General features: G+C 42.1%; 1 protein-coding gene across 1 annotated transcript in view; it reads left to right on the top strand.

Annotated features, from left to right (window-relative positions):
- TCTN1 (tectonic family member 1) overlaps positions 1-16,795 on the top strand; it is a 282,816-nt gene that overhangs the window by 244,402 nt on the left and 21,619 nt on the right. Inside the window, exons 11-13 of the mRNA XM_085632918.1 lie at positions 9,130-9,270; positions 10,326-10,473; positions 11,774-11,896. Coding sequence (XP_085489044.1) covers positions 9,130-9,270; positions 10,326-10,473; positions 11,774-11,896 — 412 coding nt within the window. The remainder of the gene's footprint in view (positions 1-9,129; positions 9,271-10,325; positions 10,474-11,773; positions 11,897-16,795) is intronic.

The following is a 16,795-nucleotide window of genomic DNA, read 5'->3' on the forward strand; positions in this document are numbered from 1 at the left end:
CTGCCTGATTTGTACAGATCCCACCTTCCTGCTATACCTTTGAGAGTCCTAGCCCTTGCAAGGTTCTTTGATTCAGAGGCAGCACCATCAGCTATTCTCTACCAGATGGAACTCATCTCATGCTTACTGAATATATTTTGCAGATTCATTCAGTTCCACCTTTTCCAGTGCCAAAGCCCCAAGATCATTGCTAATTCCTTCTTACTCCCTCAGAAACAGAGGCCCCAGCGGACAGAGAAAACCAACAAAGGGAGATGCCCAGGTGCATCCTTTTGAAGGTGGCCTTCTCAAATAATTGGTACATAAGGTACTAGATGAACTTGCTCAGTGCAGGTATCCAATGCACTGGACAGCAATCCTCAGGCCGCAGGAATATATCCTTCACCAGTGGCTGGCTAATTTGTTCCTTCTTTCTCAATTTGTTCATCCAAGGAAGACATGAGACCGAAATTCTTGGGATGCAGAAGAGGACAAAAAATGTTCTCTAGTCTCTGTTTCTTTTTTATTACTATGACACTTTATCTATACAATGTCTGGTGCAGGCTGCCACACCTGCAGCTTTATTTGGGTCTCTTGTGATATGAAGTAGGGAACTCTTGCATTGCATGCAGTGGTCTAAGTAAAATGCCCTGAATTACTCACGCGGCATGCGTAACAACAGTTTCTTTTCCAATGGCAGTTGTGCCGTATGGCTGTGCCATGGAAGAAGCAAACATTATTGGGATCTGTTAGACGAGGTTTGTAAGAATGTCGGCAATGTCATGGCTTCTGTGTCCACAGCTGTGCAAAAAAGCGATGGATGGAATGCTTGAAATAATCTCAGCCACTGGTAATTACTCGGGCCGCATCCCAGTCCATTGTTATTTTGCACACCATTCCACCTAAGTTTGGAGTCAACCGTATGCAAATTAGCCTTGATCCTGCTCCAATGGGAACAGCCCAGCCCGAACTGCCAGGTCAGATCCTTTCTGAACCAGAATACCCAGAACCTGGTTCACACTAGTTAGGGCTCATCAGCCAGGTACAGTGGCGTAACGTAGGCCCCTGCTGCCCCTGCAGTGAGAGGGGGGGGGCTAAGCTCTAGGGGGGCACCTCAGCGCAGTACCCTGTCCAGAGAGCACCCGACTGACTCTGGAGGGGGGCCCTCCATGTTGTTTGCAGCCCCCACCCCCAGCATTTGTTACACGACTGCCCAGGTATAGCTTGAGTCTAGTGTGCACAGTGTGCATACACGTCCCACTTAGGACGACACACTAAAGATTACGAAAAAGTGATGAATGGAAAACCAAATTAATTTCTCATCAATGAGGTGCGAGAGAGGCTATGTCAGGACAATTTAACAATATGTTTATTTATGTATGTTCAGTACATCTTGAAGCTTGTCTGAAGATAATACTTATCTTTGCTGTGACGCTCTAACTTTGGGTGCTTCTGTGGACACCTTGTAATTACTGGCAAATGCACGGTTGGCTTTGGTGCATTTATTGTGCATCCTTGGGGTAAGGAAATAAATACAAAAAAAAATACATAGAATAATAACTATGCTATGATAAACATATTGTGGTTTCAGGGCTGACCAGCGTATTGAAAACACTAAAGAAAACCGAAACAGCAAACAATTGAGTAAAAACCTTGCATTTATAAACACGATTACATAAACTCTAGTACAGATAACGTTATCATCTCTATATCTGTGGATTATAACTATTCCCTGATTCCAGTCTATTTGCAGGACCAAAGAAAAGTTACTTTTCTTTTCACTTTAAAAAAAATTAAAAAAAATTAAATAGTTACAACGTATTCTCCGTACTATCCCAAAAAGAGCCCGCAACACCACCACCATCACAAAAGTCCTTTTTAGGTCTCGCTTACGCAGCGTGCATGCGCTGCATAGGAAAGAGACCTTTAGTAATCGGCACAGCTTTCCCGGCAAAAACGTGCACGTGTTGCATTGCGTCCAATGGCTACGCGTGCACGTCTGGCGATTCACTTGCGGGAACGAGCAGCTGGCGCCATATGTTATCAATTATTGCGCCTTGCTGCTTGCTCCCGCAAGGGAATCGCGCAGGCCCCCTCCTCTCTCCCCTCCCCCTGCTGCCATGTGAGGCGCGCATGCTTGTTCTTTGAAGTCACTTCCCAGTTCCCTGGTCTCATTCAAAGACCTCTACTTGCAGAGCGCTTTTAAGCAGCAAAGCACTTGCCTTGCCGTGTTAGTCCCCTGGAGGGGTTTTAATGTCTCTTCCCTGAATTCTACATACACGTTTAGGCGCGTGAGCATCGCTCCGGTAGCGCCGGGGCTTTAAACTGCGCACCATTACAGGACAGCAGCCTGCCTCCTGCTTGACCGCTTCCCAACAGACACTCACCCAAGCATTCCCGCGGTCCCCTCATGTTGGCCAGGTGCCCTCCGGAGCACCTGGTTGAACTAACCTGCCTCCCCAGCTTAGCCGAGTTGCTGGGGCGGTGGCCACCGAAAACTGTGTCCAAACTCCCTGGGCTCCCTCCCATCAGCCGCTCGCTCGACCCTGCATTCCTCCCCAGCACTGCGGACCTCAATGGCACCAAGCGCAGCCCAATCTCTGGCCAAACCGGAGGACGCCAAAACTCTCACGGCCTCAAGCCCGTGGCCCCTCCCCAATCACCAGGAGGGCCGGCACCTCCAGTACAGTCAGGGGCACCAGCAGCGAGCAACGCCAGCCGTGGAAGGCCACTTCTCGTCCTGAGGGAATGTCGAGGCCGAGAGCAGGTAAGACTCTTCATAAGAAAGAAGAAAGAATTTTGGAAGGAATGTATGCGCCCTAAACCTGTATCGCAATTGCAATGGGAGCTCTCTCTTCGTACATTGAATCATCCGGTATTATATCAGTGCTTTAAATGGGCCGGTACTGAGTACCGGCACTTCTCAGTTTTCTCCCCCTGAGTACCGGAACTTGTTTTTGGGCAAGGAGAGTACCGATACTCCCATAAGCAGCAGGCTCAGGCCCTGAAGTAAGGGTACGTGCAACGCAAAAACTACTGATAATGACCCTTTCAGATGGATCGTGTTTATGTGCGCTCTGGCAGGCAATGGGTAGTGTATTCCTGTGCTGGGGTGCTCCTGCAGTGATAGGTTCTAATTGGCATCGCAACAAGAATGAGGATGTGGTCAGAATGAACTGGTTCTATATGTGATAGATGATTTTTAATTTTTTAGCATTCCTTTAAATATCATATGTGTAAATTTTAGTGATAAGGAAATATTAATGAAATTGGATTGAAAATTTCCTGTTTTATTACTATATGTGCTTGTCATTGCCAAATGTGCTTTTATGGTCTAATATATTTTTAAATGGACAATTAGATCACACACCAACTGCAACACCACCCATGTAATCTACATGATTACATGCCCCTGCAGTTTACGATACATTGGCATGACGAGCCGAAAAGCCAAACAGAGACTATGTGAACATAGAAGCAATGTAAAATGTAAAAAAATGACCACGAAGATGAGTTGCCACTTCCTTGAGCAAGGACACACTGTTGATGACCTTCAATGGGTAATTTTAGAGACTCTACCCTCTAAAAACTTCAATGCTGAAAAAATACTATTCGAAAAGGAACAAAGATGGGTATATCGTCTCCAAACACACAGACGAGGTCTGAACGATAATATCCCATGGCTCAGCCTCAAGAATACATGATTGAAACACCAACACCCATCAACATGGAGTACTAAGAAGTCTGTGAACTTTTGCGTTATTCTGGAAACTAAGATCAATTTCCTCATTTCTCATGATAAAACGAAGCAGATATTGCCAACATTTCACCTATAAAAAGAACAATGGTCCACGCGGGCATAATACCACTATGTACCACTTTTAGGACTCCTCAACCTCTCCATTTCCTACAGCAAGTACAAGTGTCAATGTGCTATTGACTTACTCAGACCCTGCCCATGTCTTACCAATAACCCTGAGCTTCGCAATAATAATGTCATCATTTTTTGAAAAAACAAAGTCGAACCCTTGATTATCAGAACTATTAAAAAAAAACAATAAAAAACGTAATCACCAAAAGTTTCACGAGATCACGGTACCACACACCCAGAGGTAATGAAGAATATAATGAATCAATTAACGGATATAATCATGTCAGTACATAAAATAACCAACTATGGTAAGAGTACTTTTCTGCTCAAAACATGATAACAAAACGGCCACCTACCAATGATTTGAATCTTTAAGGAAACGAAAAAACTAGTTAGGCTTTCCTCTATGTCTATGACCTCTATGCCTTTAAAAGAATCAGCCAACCTGGAACCCTTGTCTTCACCGGGTCCTAGGAGGCAGAGTCAGCACAGGTCCCAGACCGACGCCGAAGAGGTAATAGAAGGAGATTTGGACCGCCGCAAAACCGTAACGTATTTTTTAAGATATACTTTCTTTGAAGCACTGCTTTTCTCTCCAATCACTACTAGAGCGTGAAGCGACCCCCCTAGAGTACCCGTTGTGGCCTGAAACCAAGGAGACCAGGTAACAAATGCAGACACTGCACGAGTATTCTTTAGCGGGTTTTGTATCACAATGTCTTGTAATTTAGAGTCATCATTACTCGTCTTGCTCGACTTAAAAGCCATTTGAGAGTTATTTTTACTTACCTTGAAAACTAAAACAGCGCACTGTAATTCCCTTTCCCAAGGTCGAGTCGCGTATCACTACTGTATTTCCTGCCATAAGTCTACAATCTCTGAGAGTTCCTACAACCAGCCACGGAACCAACACAAACGAGAGTCCCTTATTACATAGAGATGCCGCATAGTTCTGTCCTTTGTTAAACTTAAGTATCATACGAGACAATGCACGAATTCACTTGCATACTTTTAATGATGACATCAATTATATATCTCTCTACAAATAAGGTCTGATACCAACCATGACGCGAGCCCTATACACGGCTCGGTTTTTTATCGATACCATCCGTGCTATATAGCACAGATCACGAGTCCCGTCCTAGTCCTATTTCTAACTTGGCGCCATTTTATGACCAATATCCTAATCACCTCCTGTGAACATCTAGAATTGTTCTCTCTATTGTTCTCTTGACCCCTCAACCTGAACCAATCACAGGGGAGCATAGAGCACGCATTTTTGTTGATGGTAATGAGGAGATGTTTTGAGATTTGGTTTTACTTTTATTTTCACAAATGTGAATATGACAAAATGGATTGTTAAAGGGTCTTTTTCTTACAAAAAGGAGGGACGAACTTTGCCATACCGAGTGTCTTCCCTAACAAAAATGGGTCTCACTCGAAAAAAAGTTTTGCCATTTTATGATTGCATATATATTGAATGAATTCACAATGATTTCTGTGTTTTTATTTTCCCTCTTTTTTTCCCCCCTCCCCGACAAACACTTTTCAATGGTTTTAGATTGAATGTGCGACCAAAAAGGAAACAATATTTTCCCGCACTTCCACAAGGGTGCCTGAACTTAAGGCCACTCTATTCTGCACCAGGTCCTGAAGAAAGCCCACTTGACCCCTCGGGTCTGACGAGGGCTGAAACATGTCAACCTTTTTTGGACACTAATTTTAAAAGTGCACTAGACCATAATAAGTCTGATGTGTGCACAATTACAAGAATTTTTTTAAACCTATCCCGAATCCAGTACCAATAAAGAAATCTACTGGCTTTACGAGATTTTTAAACAACACCTTTTCACCACAATCTCCTCACCTTTTTTATTCACGATCACTACTGTGACCACCAGTGGTAAAAGCCTCCGGGTGGAGGAAGCATTGGATTAACCCAATGATTATGCGATCACGTTAATGAAAAATCTAGCGGAGAATCAAGATATACCGCTAATCTCGATCCTTTACCAAACGTGAATGAGGGTTTCTTAAACAGTACAAAGTACTAACCATGCAATACCCTGGTTCTCCCAGGACCAGTGATCCACTCTCCCATTGATTTTTTAATATATTTTTGACCAAATAAAGATGAAGAATTGAATTGAGGATGTGGCCAGAGACGCCGACAGTGGAGCTGGGGAGCCAGGTTCGAATCCCGACATCGGTTCAGCACGCTGTGATTCTGGGCAACTCATTTAACCAGTGGTGCTTAGAAAAAAGTAGGATTTAATGCAAATGTTACGACTGTCATGTAGAGTGCTTAAATGCCTTACCAGACTTTCTTCTGACATTTCATTATTTGTTTACAAGCCTGTTTTACTTTCCACCTACATCTCGTATAAATTAACACAATCATTGGTAGGGTGAATTATCTTGAACCATACCCACTTTCTTTGTGCTAAACGCTTCTCTTAATAATCATAACCATAATTGCGTTTAATTCTGGAAACCAGGCTACTTGTTTCACATCCTAGAGTACTAGTAGGATATCCCATGACGGTGTGGTGGGATAATATCAACTTGAAAATATCATCATGCATTAATTTCGACTCCAAGATATAGATTTGCACAATTTCGTCAAGGTAAGTTGATAGGGAGTTAGACCAGTAAATCTTTCTTTATTCTTCAGGCGCCTGGATACCCTCATGTGTGATAATGTTGTGCAAGTGAAGATTTTGGAGTCTTTATTGCTCTGTGTCAATGTTTTTTGTGGATGATAGTTTGACATATAAATCCCATGAGCAGGTGATGTCATGTATCTGGCTACTTATTTTTATCCTTCAACTAGGTAACTGATGAGCGATACTTAAACTATCTCCAAACCACACAATCTTATGTACTCGGGCAAAACGGCTGCCACAAACCACTACCAGTTTTCAATCGTTATTCTGTGACTCATTGCAGCTGTGTCTGTTGTTGCCTCGTCAGTGTCAAGGAGAGTAAACCTTCCAACAATACCACTCATGCGTGATCATGAAATGGTCACCTGTTATCCTTTGACCACAAGGGGACAGAGAAAAAACAGGCTTGGCCCAGTAACGTTCTCACCTTGAAAACAAGCATTGGCATAGCCAATAGGTCTCGCCTTTGGGACCTTATAAGTGTTTAGCCATGCAACGGTTGATTTTGTTGCACCAAGGATATTGTGCTGCATAACTACTTATAAGGTCCCAAAAGCGAGACCTATTGGCTATGCCAGTGCTTGTTTCCCTTGTAACAAATTCATGTGCAATTAGTCAATCTAATATTTCATTTGAATTTCTGTAGCTTTATTTCAGTGATAATAAACATGAAAAAATATAGTTTTTTTGAATATGTGTGCTTATATTTTGTATCACAAGTACACAGATTACAGTCAATTAGGAAATGTACCTGTGAAAGAAATTCCTTTTGTGTAGGACTTTAAAAGAAAAAAATAATTGGCTACCAACCCCAATATTTTTCAATCGAAGCCTGTAGCCAAATGCCCCAAAAGTAGATAAACATAAATATCCACCCTAACTGTACTTTATTATAGTATAAATCCACATAGTCCACATACATTTTTAACCCAGGTTTCTCGCGTCTCATTTATTGAGGCATGATGACTATGTTCGTTCTTCTCCAGCATTCCTGCTATGCACCCTTCCAAAATGGCGCCCTTTATATACTGTGACTACAGAATGGTGGATACTGTGTGCTCACTGGGTCTTCCATGTTCAACTCTGGTGTGACGCACGGAGCCGGATGTTTCTGCTCTTCCTGTATAAACTAGTATCGTTTCCGTTTATAAAATCTCACAACTGCTTAAATATGTACTAATTATTAATCTAATTCACTGTTTATAGTAATATTAATGGTAGAAAGTGTGACAGGTGCACATTTAAAAATCCTCTTTTAGTGAAATAAACAAGTGGCATGACTAAGTCGATCCCAAACCTGACTTTCTACCTGATTTACAGTGATCCCAAGTTTAATGTATGCATCTAATGCAATCTGATTGCAGCGGTTCAATTTAATTGTGCTAGAACTGAGCCATTAACATGCAGCATATATCCTTTACTATGGTTTCATTTTGAATATCCGCATACAAATCCATAACCTGTTTTTTTATCTTTTTCATTAGTTATGTAAATATATTTACATTTCTCTGTAAAATGTGCATGCCGTCAATTACGTCACCTGCCGGGCTTATCGCATCACAAAAAAAGGAGAACATACTCCACGTAGCATAATAGACCCTTATGCCTGTTTCCACTGCACTGGAAGCTGACTATTCATTTGAACTCACCAGCTAAATCTTTATTTGGACGCATTCCTTCCTTTGATTGAAATGTCTCGGTTTGTGAAATAGCCTTGTACCTGTAAAGAATTGCCTGAATGTGATTTTTGACACGTAGGCACGTTTGTGATGTCATCCGTACTCACAATATCATTTCGGATGGTCAGATTAACAGGAAGGGCATTCTCCCAGAATGTGTTTCGCTTCAGTCAGTCATTAGATCCCGCCCCACATTACATGTAAAGCAATGGCTGACTTTCTGATATTCCATATTGGAGTCTGGAATATGTGCCAGGATCTTGAATACCTAAGCTAGGAATGATTCAAAGAGACCCATTTCTACAGACTGGATAACATGCCAAATCTTTTTTTGAGTCTCCCACTGTAATGATGAAGACTTTTCCAGTCGTCGCAAGGCTTACCATCTCCCCCCCCCCCACCCCACCCCTCAGTGGCTGCGGGGTACTCTGTGGGTCTTCAGAGTTCTGTGAGGAAACGCCATATGCACCACTTTCTGAAATAGGGTGTTGAGAACCTTCTTTACAACCAGTGGGTTTGAAGCTTGACAAGAACCTATGATGTCACCGCCTCATGCTTATTTAAGCAGCATTCCAATATTGTATCCAAGAATATACAGGGTATATCAGTAAGTAGAAATAACTCACCATTATTACGCTGCCTCATATTGCATATTACCTTCAGCCGTGGTCGCCATTTTAGCACAGCCAGGTTCCATTAGACCGAGCTTTTGAGAGCGGTGTGCCAGATATATATATATATATATATACATACATATATACATGCGCTGCAGTCTGCATAGGGTTTGGACACATGCATGTTAGGTGCTCTCAGAGTGACGTTTGCTGCACACTTATGCACACTGTTTTTGGTCCTATTGCCTAGATGCAGTTTTTCATGTGTAAGTAATGTTTTCACATTTATTAGCAAAGTGATTTACCTTAACTGCTCTCACATCTGGTATCATTCAGAGCACCAATAGATATGGACAGCTGACGATGATGCAGAGTTCATCACATCAGGACTGTTTAGCAGTTGAAGGCAAAAGAAGTCCAGTACTGTTTGGCTATAACATGGTGTCTGGCTGTAAATTGAGGTGAATGGCATTACTGTTTTAAAACAAATAACTTGTCTGTTCCTATTTCTAAAAGTGTTCTACGTTCTTTTTTTTACAGATATTCCTTTTCCTTTATTATTTTCCCACCGCACCTCTTGTGTGATATTCGTATGCATAAATCATCAGAGAGTACAAAGTCTATACAACTCCATTATTTAAGGTGCAGTTGAAACGGTGGAAATGTGCAGTAATGGGTTTTCCGTACATTTGTTTTGCATATTGCAAGTACCGTCGATGATCAGCTAGTGTCTGTTCCGCATGAGTAAAGCGACAAGTGTAAGTTTATCTAATTACAAATCCTGAAAAGGAATTCAAAATCAATCAATCAGGATTCTTGTCAAGCGCAACTACTCACCTGTTAGGGCCTCATGGCGCTGTGGGAGTGGGGATGGGGGCGTTGGGGATCTGTGGTTCAGTCGAAGAGCCAGGTCTTGAGGTCCTTCATGAATTGAGGCAGAGACGGTGATTGCCTGAGATGCAGAGGTCTTCGCAGTGAGGTAGGAGAAGGATCTTCCTCCAGCCGTGGTCTTGCGTATCCGTGGGATGGTGGCCAGGGCGGAGCGGAACTAACTGCTGGGAGTGTAGAAGGAGAGATGGTGGTTGAGGTAAGCATGTCCCGCGTTGTGGAGGGCTTTGTAGGTGTACAAGAGTAGTTTGAAGGGAATTCTTTTGTTGAGCGGGGGCCAGTGGAGGCGCCCGATCACAGTAATACCATTTAAAATGACCTCCAGCAAAGGTTTTGTGGTAAGCAGTTGCAATTGTTGCATTGTACTTGACAAGGTTGTACATCAGGTGCTTACATCGGATACCTTTACAGCTAATGCTGCACATCATATTAGGTGTAAAACTAGTTTATGACCCATATACTGCACCGCAGGTGCATGCAGCAGAATGTGCAAACACCTGCAGTGCAGCAAGTGTGGTTGTAGCACTCCCTCTTGTATAGCATTTTTTGTCGCCTGTCTAACAGCGAAGTCAAAATCCAGTGAAATATCTGTAATGCACGAACTTTGCGCTGTCTCTTTCTCTCGAAGGTATTCCACTAACTGCCAGCTAACATCTGACACCATCACACAAGTGCTCAGGGGGCAGAACTTTCCAGATTATGTGGCATCTTTTGGAAATTCTCAGGCTGAAAATGTGGCAGACTGGGTGACTATCAATCAGATCAGCACAAGCCAGGTACAGTGTACACTATTGGTTAATTTATGGAATACTTCCATGTACAACGCTAGCAGAACGTTTTCATGAGGGCCTGAAGATTGTTCTATTGGCAGAAACTCTACACTCTATCAAAGCTGCAAGTCGACCTGGACAAACATTTTTTTATTATTGGAACATAGTTGCCAGATAAGTCAGATTTCTGCATTCCTGGGGGATTTCCATAGGATGAAATCATTGCTTTTCGGTACAATAATCAAACTAAAACGATTGATTATCAAATACTTAGCCCAGTTGGAATTTCCAACTGTAAAAGTCCAATAAAAACATAATTGTATGCTCATAATTCCTGTGTGGGTGCAAATAAGTATCACAAAAGCTCCTATTCTGTCAGATGCACTCGTTTTGGAGGAAGAATGCGGAAAAAAATGCATGAAAATCTGCCTTACCACTACTGAAAGTCTACAGAATGTGGGCTCCCATGTAACTCTGCAGAAAAGGTAGTATTGGGAGGCCTGCAGCAGACTCTGATCGCAGTCATAGTCCAGAGGCTGCAAACTTAAACTGCTCCAACCTGGTTTGAGACTGTAACGTGGATACTAGCACCAGTTCTGCAGCTGGTGCACCACCCAACCGAGCTGACTCATGGTACAATGCAGTTCAGTGCACATGTGTATATAGGCAAGAGTTTTTTGCCATGTTCTTCTAGGTGCTTGCTTCCTTTGGGAAGTCAGTTTTCCCTTTCACACTGTCTTTTAAACTACAGCCAACCCATACAAGAAATAGGGCCCTGGGTCTGCTTTTTCATATTGTGTGCACATCAATGTAATGTAGTTTTAATGTGGGTGATGTGTGAGAGTCTATTACAGACATTTTTGCGGAGAAATGTTGTGTTTATGTTTCATGCAACATAAATAAAACGTTTCTTTTAGATCAATACATGACCTCCCATATGAGAAAAGGGGAGGTGTCACAGAGATTGTGTGCAGTATTATTAGTGAGATGCTGCTGTTAAAATATTACCAACACACCACTATCCCTGAATGTTAGATGTAAACAAATTTAGAATTTAGACAAATGTGCCTGTGCATTGTCAGTGATGTGGCCGAAGAGGGCCTGAAAGAGCTGAAATTGGATCATAAATTCAAAGCTGTTCCGAACACGGGCCCCCAACATACAATTTGCCCAGGGCCTTAAAAATCCTTAAAATGCCCCTGATGCAAACATGCAATTCCAGTTAATGTTTCTTTTGACACGAGCTAGATATCCGCTGGGCAGAGTAGCAGATCTACAACTAACCTTGATGTTCCCTCTCTTGCAGGAAGGATGCCAGGTTCCCATATCTCTAGAAATCGTCGTGAGTTGGAAGAAATATGGATCCTTGGTTAATCCTCAGGCCAAAATAGATAGTGTCACGGTAAAAACAACGTATGCGTCTCTCAAGGTACGAGAACGAAAGATGATTTGTACAGTGAAGGTTATATTTTAGTGTATGTATGTGTTGATGCAATTACAACGTTACCTATTAATCGAATAAGGCGCAACACCTGAAGGAAAATGTACACAAGACAACACAACACTAAATCTCTTGTATGTTATGGATAGGCAACCGGAAATCAGGTGCCACTTGCAGACATAAAGCAGGAGGACACAAAGGTGAGAAATCGTGCTGAGAACACAACACTGCTAGGAAAACATCACCTACCCGATAAGTGGTGTTAGAATACCACTCTTGTTATTGGACATGTAATTACTCAACTGCACATCCGTCTATTCCGAACATGTAAATTTACAGTAATGTGTTCAATCAGGAATCAGGCGGGCCTATGAATATTTACCAAAGGTCAGATGAACGCTACCTTTCCCAGACCGTAAAGCCAGTCCTTAAATCATTGGCACTTGTCAGTGTCAACCCGGTGGGGATCAGGAGCCATCCATGCATTTGGGTATTTTCAACTAGATTATAGAGCATGATTCTTCCAGAAGGCTCGGCCTGCGGTTTCACATACCTCTTGAAACCGACTGACCTTCACCTCCCGGCTGCTGAACTAGTGATAGGTGCTACCAAAACTGGTCTGATGGTGGTATGTGGACCACCTGCTGGAATGTGGACCACTTGCTTTAAGATTTAGGGACTTTGATCTCAGCAGCACCTTTCCTGGCTGTGGGCATCAATATGTCAAGGACACTTGCTCACACTGAGCACTGGTCTGCTAAGGCTGGTTTGCTGATGATCATTTAGACGCCACAATGGCCTCAAATTAGTTTGACTTGGGAATACCAAATGCTAACCTCCTTTTGCTTATTTTAAAGTTAGTTCATTGCATTGTATCCTTATTGGAGCTGAAATTGGTAGGAACACCACTAACTCACTGTTTTGAGCACTTTATGGGGCAAGAACCGCTGAGTCCTTGTCGGCCAGTCCCATTCCAGCTGCGGCCATCGTAATTAGGCACCAAGTTATAACTTAGTAGGTATATACATGCATGTCCAAACTTTTCTGCATGCCGCTGTTAAACCTGAAAATACCCTGGTGTCAGTGCTACTGAAAATGCAGTACTTCCCTAACTTAAAACACATATTTTTCATTATGCATATCTAGGGCTAAGAAACAGGCATGAGTGTTTGTTTGTTGAATATCATACCTTTGTGCGTGTTCCGTACAACAGTCGCAAAGTACATCTGCTTAGGAAAGTTGTGTGAATACCTCAATCAATGTAACTTGGGATCATTAGTAGATACATCTTATGCTAGTTTTAAATTTCGGATTTCTTTGTAAATTAAACCATATAGTTGTCAGAATGCATTCTTTTGAGCTAATGAGCCATTTGGTAGGTTTCCATAGATACATCGTAAATCTTGGCACATTCATTTCCATGTTTATACCTAGCATTATTTTTTCAAAGTTTGACACTCAGGGCTAGGAAAGTCACTGTTTCCTTCAGCAATTAGATGTGTGCGCACGTGTAGGAGCCCACTTAGCAACCAGCTATGACTGTTTTTTAACAGTTTCAAGCTACAAAAATAATTACAGCCAGAGATTAGAAGCACTGGGGATTGGGAGGGGAAGAAGATGGAATGGCCATCATTATTCTAAAAAAATATATATACCTAGCTCACCAGGCATATCTTTAATAGGAGGAAAGCAGGACCATTTACTTACATCCATGAAGCTATGTTGTGCTCTTAAGGGTAACCTTGTTAAAGTTCAGTTCATTGAAGTCCGAACCCCAGTCGCTGTAACTACCCACTGTATGAGATCGAAGATTAGGAAGCAAGCCAGCTTTTGCCCCTCTCCCTGTCTTCTCAGAGATTAAAAGTCACTGGCTATTAAAATGTGCATATGAGTGTCCACTAAGGAATTAAGTAAGTATATGCATTCCTCTTCATTACAACATCCTCCCCCTGGAGGGGGTGCGATGGAAAGAAACTAGCGTCTAGAAGATATTGTAAAAGAGAATCAAACTGCATGTGGCAGCATTACAACATGCAAAAGTAGTGAGTGTAATGGATTTTGCAGATCGCCCCCATTAAGCAACCTTTGCAAATCCACCCCTTTGTCTTTCAGTCAAAATAAAAGAATGAATTTTATAATTTGGGGAGTAAGAAATATTTATCCCTTGGAGTTACATGTTCTGCAAATTGTGTACCCATAGACCAGGGCAGGTGTATTGCTTCTGACTTGTGTGGACCACGGGCTATAGTGCCTCTTGTTAACTTCTGCATGTGGCTTTAGAAGTTTATACTAGGGACGTTTCTGTGACAACTGTGGTTTGTCTCCCACAGTATACTTGTCGAAATAATATTGACATGTTTAACATGTCTGGTTTGAGAGAATTCTCCATCTAACACTAATCACATTGTGTCTGCACAGCGTAAAGGTACACAGCTGTTAAAAGCAGAAATCAAGTTATTTTTACTTCTGATATTTTCTGCAATGATTTTGTTTGTACATAGTAATGGTTGGAGTGCTCTTGCTTTTCAGACACCTGTGTTTTCCATTTCCGAGTCGATGCACTTGTGTCCTGTTTCTCTTCCTCTTACCAGTCTTCTGGGTCTCTAATGTGCTGCTCATTGTTTCACTGCTTCTTGCTTTGATTGGTGGGTCAGAGGATCTGAGGTAAAGGGTTACATGATTATTTTACTCTCAGGTGTGGCCCTTGTAGATGATAAAATGGACCACAGCCCACCACCGATTAGATTTTTTGTATTGATCCAAATACTGTTACATGCGAACAGTAGCTTGCGTGGTCAGTTCATTGCAGTACCCTCTGTAATTGCTCGATATTATATTCACGAGATTCGTGATTTCATTAACATGCTGCATGCCGGTTGTAACTGTGATTGAAGTTGCAGCTTCGTTCATTGGATGCGCTGTATCCCGAATACATCAAATCAATAAAAAGATTCAAACTAAACAAAATTTTATCCAATTACTGTTCGATTGCCTGGACTCTGAACTATTTTTATTAAAAGAAAGTGGAAGCAAACTCTTGTACAAAGAAATTACGTGCCTTATCTTTTGTGCTGTAATTCTATCAAAATGTTTCCATAATGGATACTGACTGCAGGGGGGTTGGGGGTTCTCCTTTTGGTTCTTTCGGTCTCCTTTGCCCAAACCCATCCGCTCTCTAGACTCCCAGTTACATCCCCTTGCTTCTTTTGAGTTGCGTTGCATGTATCCCCAGATTTGCAACGCACAGGACTTCAATTTTCGCTCATCTTCCTTGCAGATTTTCAATATACATCTTTGGGCTACCTACAAACTAAACACCTCGAGGCTGCTTACAACCTTTCCGTAGAATCGTTTGCACAAACTTGCTGCTGACAACTAGGGTGACTGTTCCCTGAGTGTTCTATCCCCTCCTCAGCACCAAGAGTCATCAAAGATGGTGCCCGTTTATTGGTTAATTTACAGAACGAGCTGAAATGATCCCACAGTCACATGCTCTGTCTCTTGTGATTTGTTTAGTGCATTCTTATTTCTAGCTAGGATCTTGTTGATCTTTAGTATGAGCGTAAGGAGGAGGTTATGATTTACAGATGACCCTTGTGAGTTGAGGTCTCTTACTATAGTAAAGCGTGTTGGAGGTAATTTGCTAGTTCCGGTATTTACTTTTGAGTGAGCCTTTGTCAGCCGTACTACTTACTATCTCACTTCATTGGTCCTAATTGTTGGAAAAGGGGAACTTGCGGATGTACGTTTTGGACTCACATCAGACTCCTTTCTACTTGTCAGTACTCCATTAATTACTGTACTGTGGGTATCCTCAAGTGTGAAGATGGAAGAGAGAATGCATTAGCATATGTTTGGACAATGCTAGTATGAGGGATTAGTTCAGGAGTCTCCAACCTTGTCTGTAGTGAGACCTACTTCTAAACAGTGAAAATCATCGTGCTACTGAAGGATAAGCAACTCGCGCATTGTTATCAGACACCCCCCAAACCCAGCTTCATTGACTAAGCCTAATGTCCATTGAGCCAGATACTATGGTTTGAACAAAATACTTTGGCTAGGGAAGCCATGGCAGGGTTGCCATGAGTCTCAGTGACATTGTGGTCTTTGGGGTATGTATGAACCTGGGTGCATATGAATGGAATTTATGTGTAAGGGTGACTGAGAACCTGTATCATATGTAGTTGTGGCACAGGACATATCTTTCGCCATATGTAGCTTGGTTACATGTATTACACAAACATACAACCATTTTTGTAAATAGGAGAAATTTAAAGTGCTGAAAAATGTTCTGCAAAAATATCCATAATGTGGAATATTTTTCTGCACTTTAAATTTCTACCACTTAAAATAATGGGTGTATTGTTCAGTTATAAATATGACACTGTGTCTACCAGCCTCTGGGAGCAAGATGCCTTCTGTGTGTTAAGGTGACATTTTTGTTTAAATGGGAGGAATTATAGTGATGAAAAATACTTCATAAAACAATAAGACGTAATTGGCTTAATTGAAAATGTGGATAAACATTAAGACTTAGGGCCTGATTACGAGTCTGGCAGTCCTCGGACTGTCAGACTCATGGTGACATGGCGAAGGTGGTCCAGCCACTGCTGCACTGACGGTGCAACTACCCAATTACGACTTCGGAGGTCGGACCACCATTGCACAACTGCAGCCACCAGGGAACCACCATTCCTGCCAAGTCTCAGTTTTGTAACCATACTCCCCTCCCCCGGAACCAAAGACCTAGATTTCCTGAAAGCTGCTTGGTGGGTCATGGGAATAATGCAGCTGAATCACTAGTTAGCATCGTTTATGGTCTGAACTATGAGGGTATCTGATCCTTGTAGAACCTCTGCCTCTCATTCTTGAATAATGAAAACATTC

This window comes from Triturus cristatus, chromosome 11 (genome assembly GCF_964204655.1).
Source record: "Triturus cristatus chromosome 11, aTriCri1.1, whole genome shotgun sequence".
NCBI classification, from domain to species: domain Eukaryota; kingdom Metazoa; phylum Chordata; class Amphibia; order Caudata; family Salamandridae; genus Triturus; species Triturus cristatus.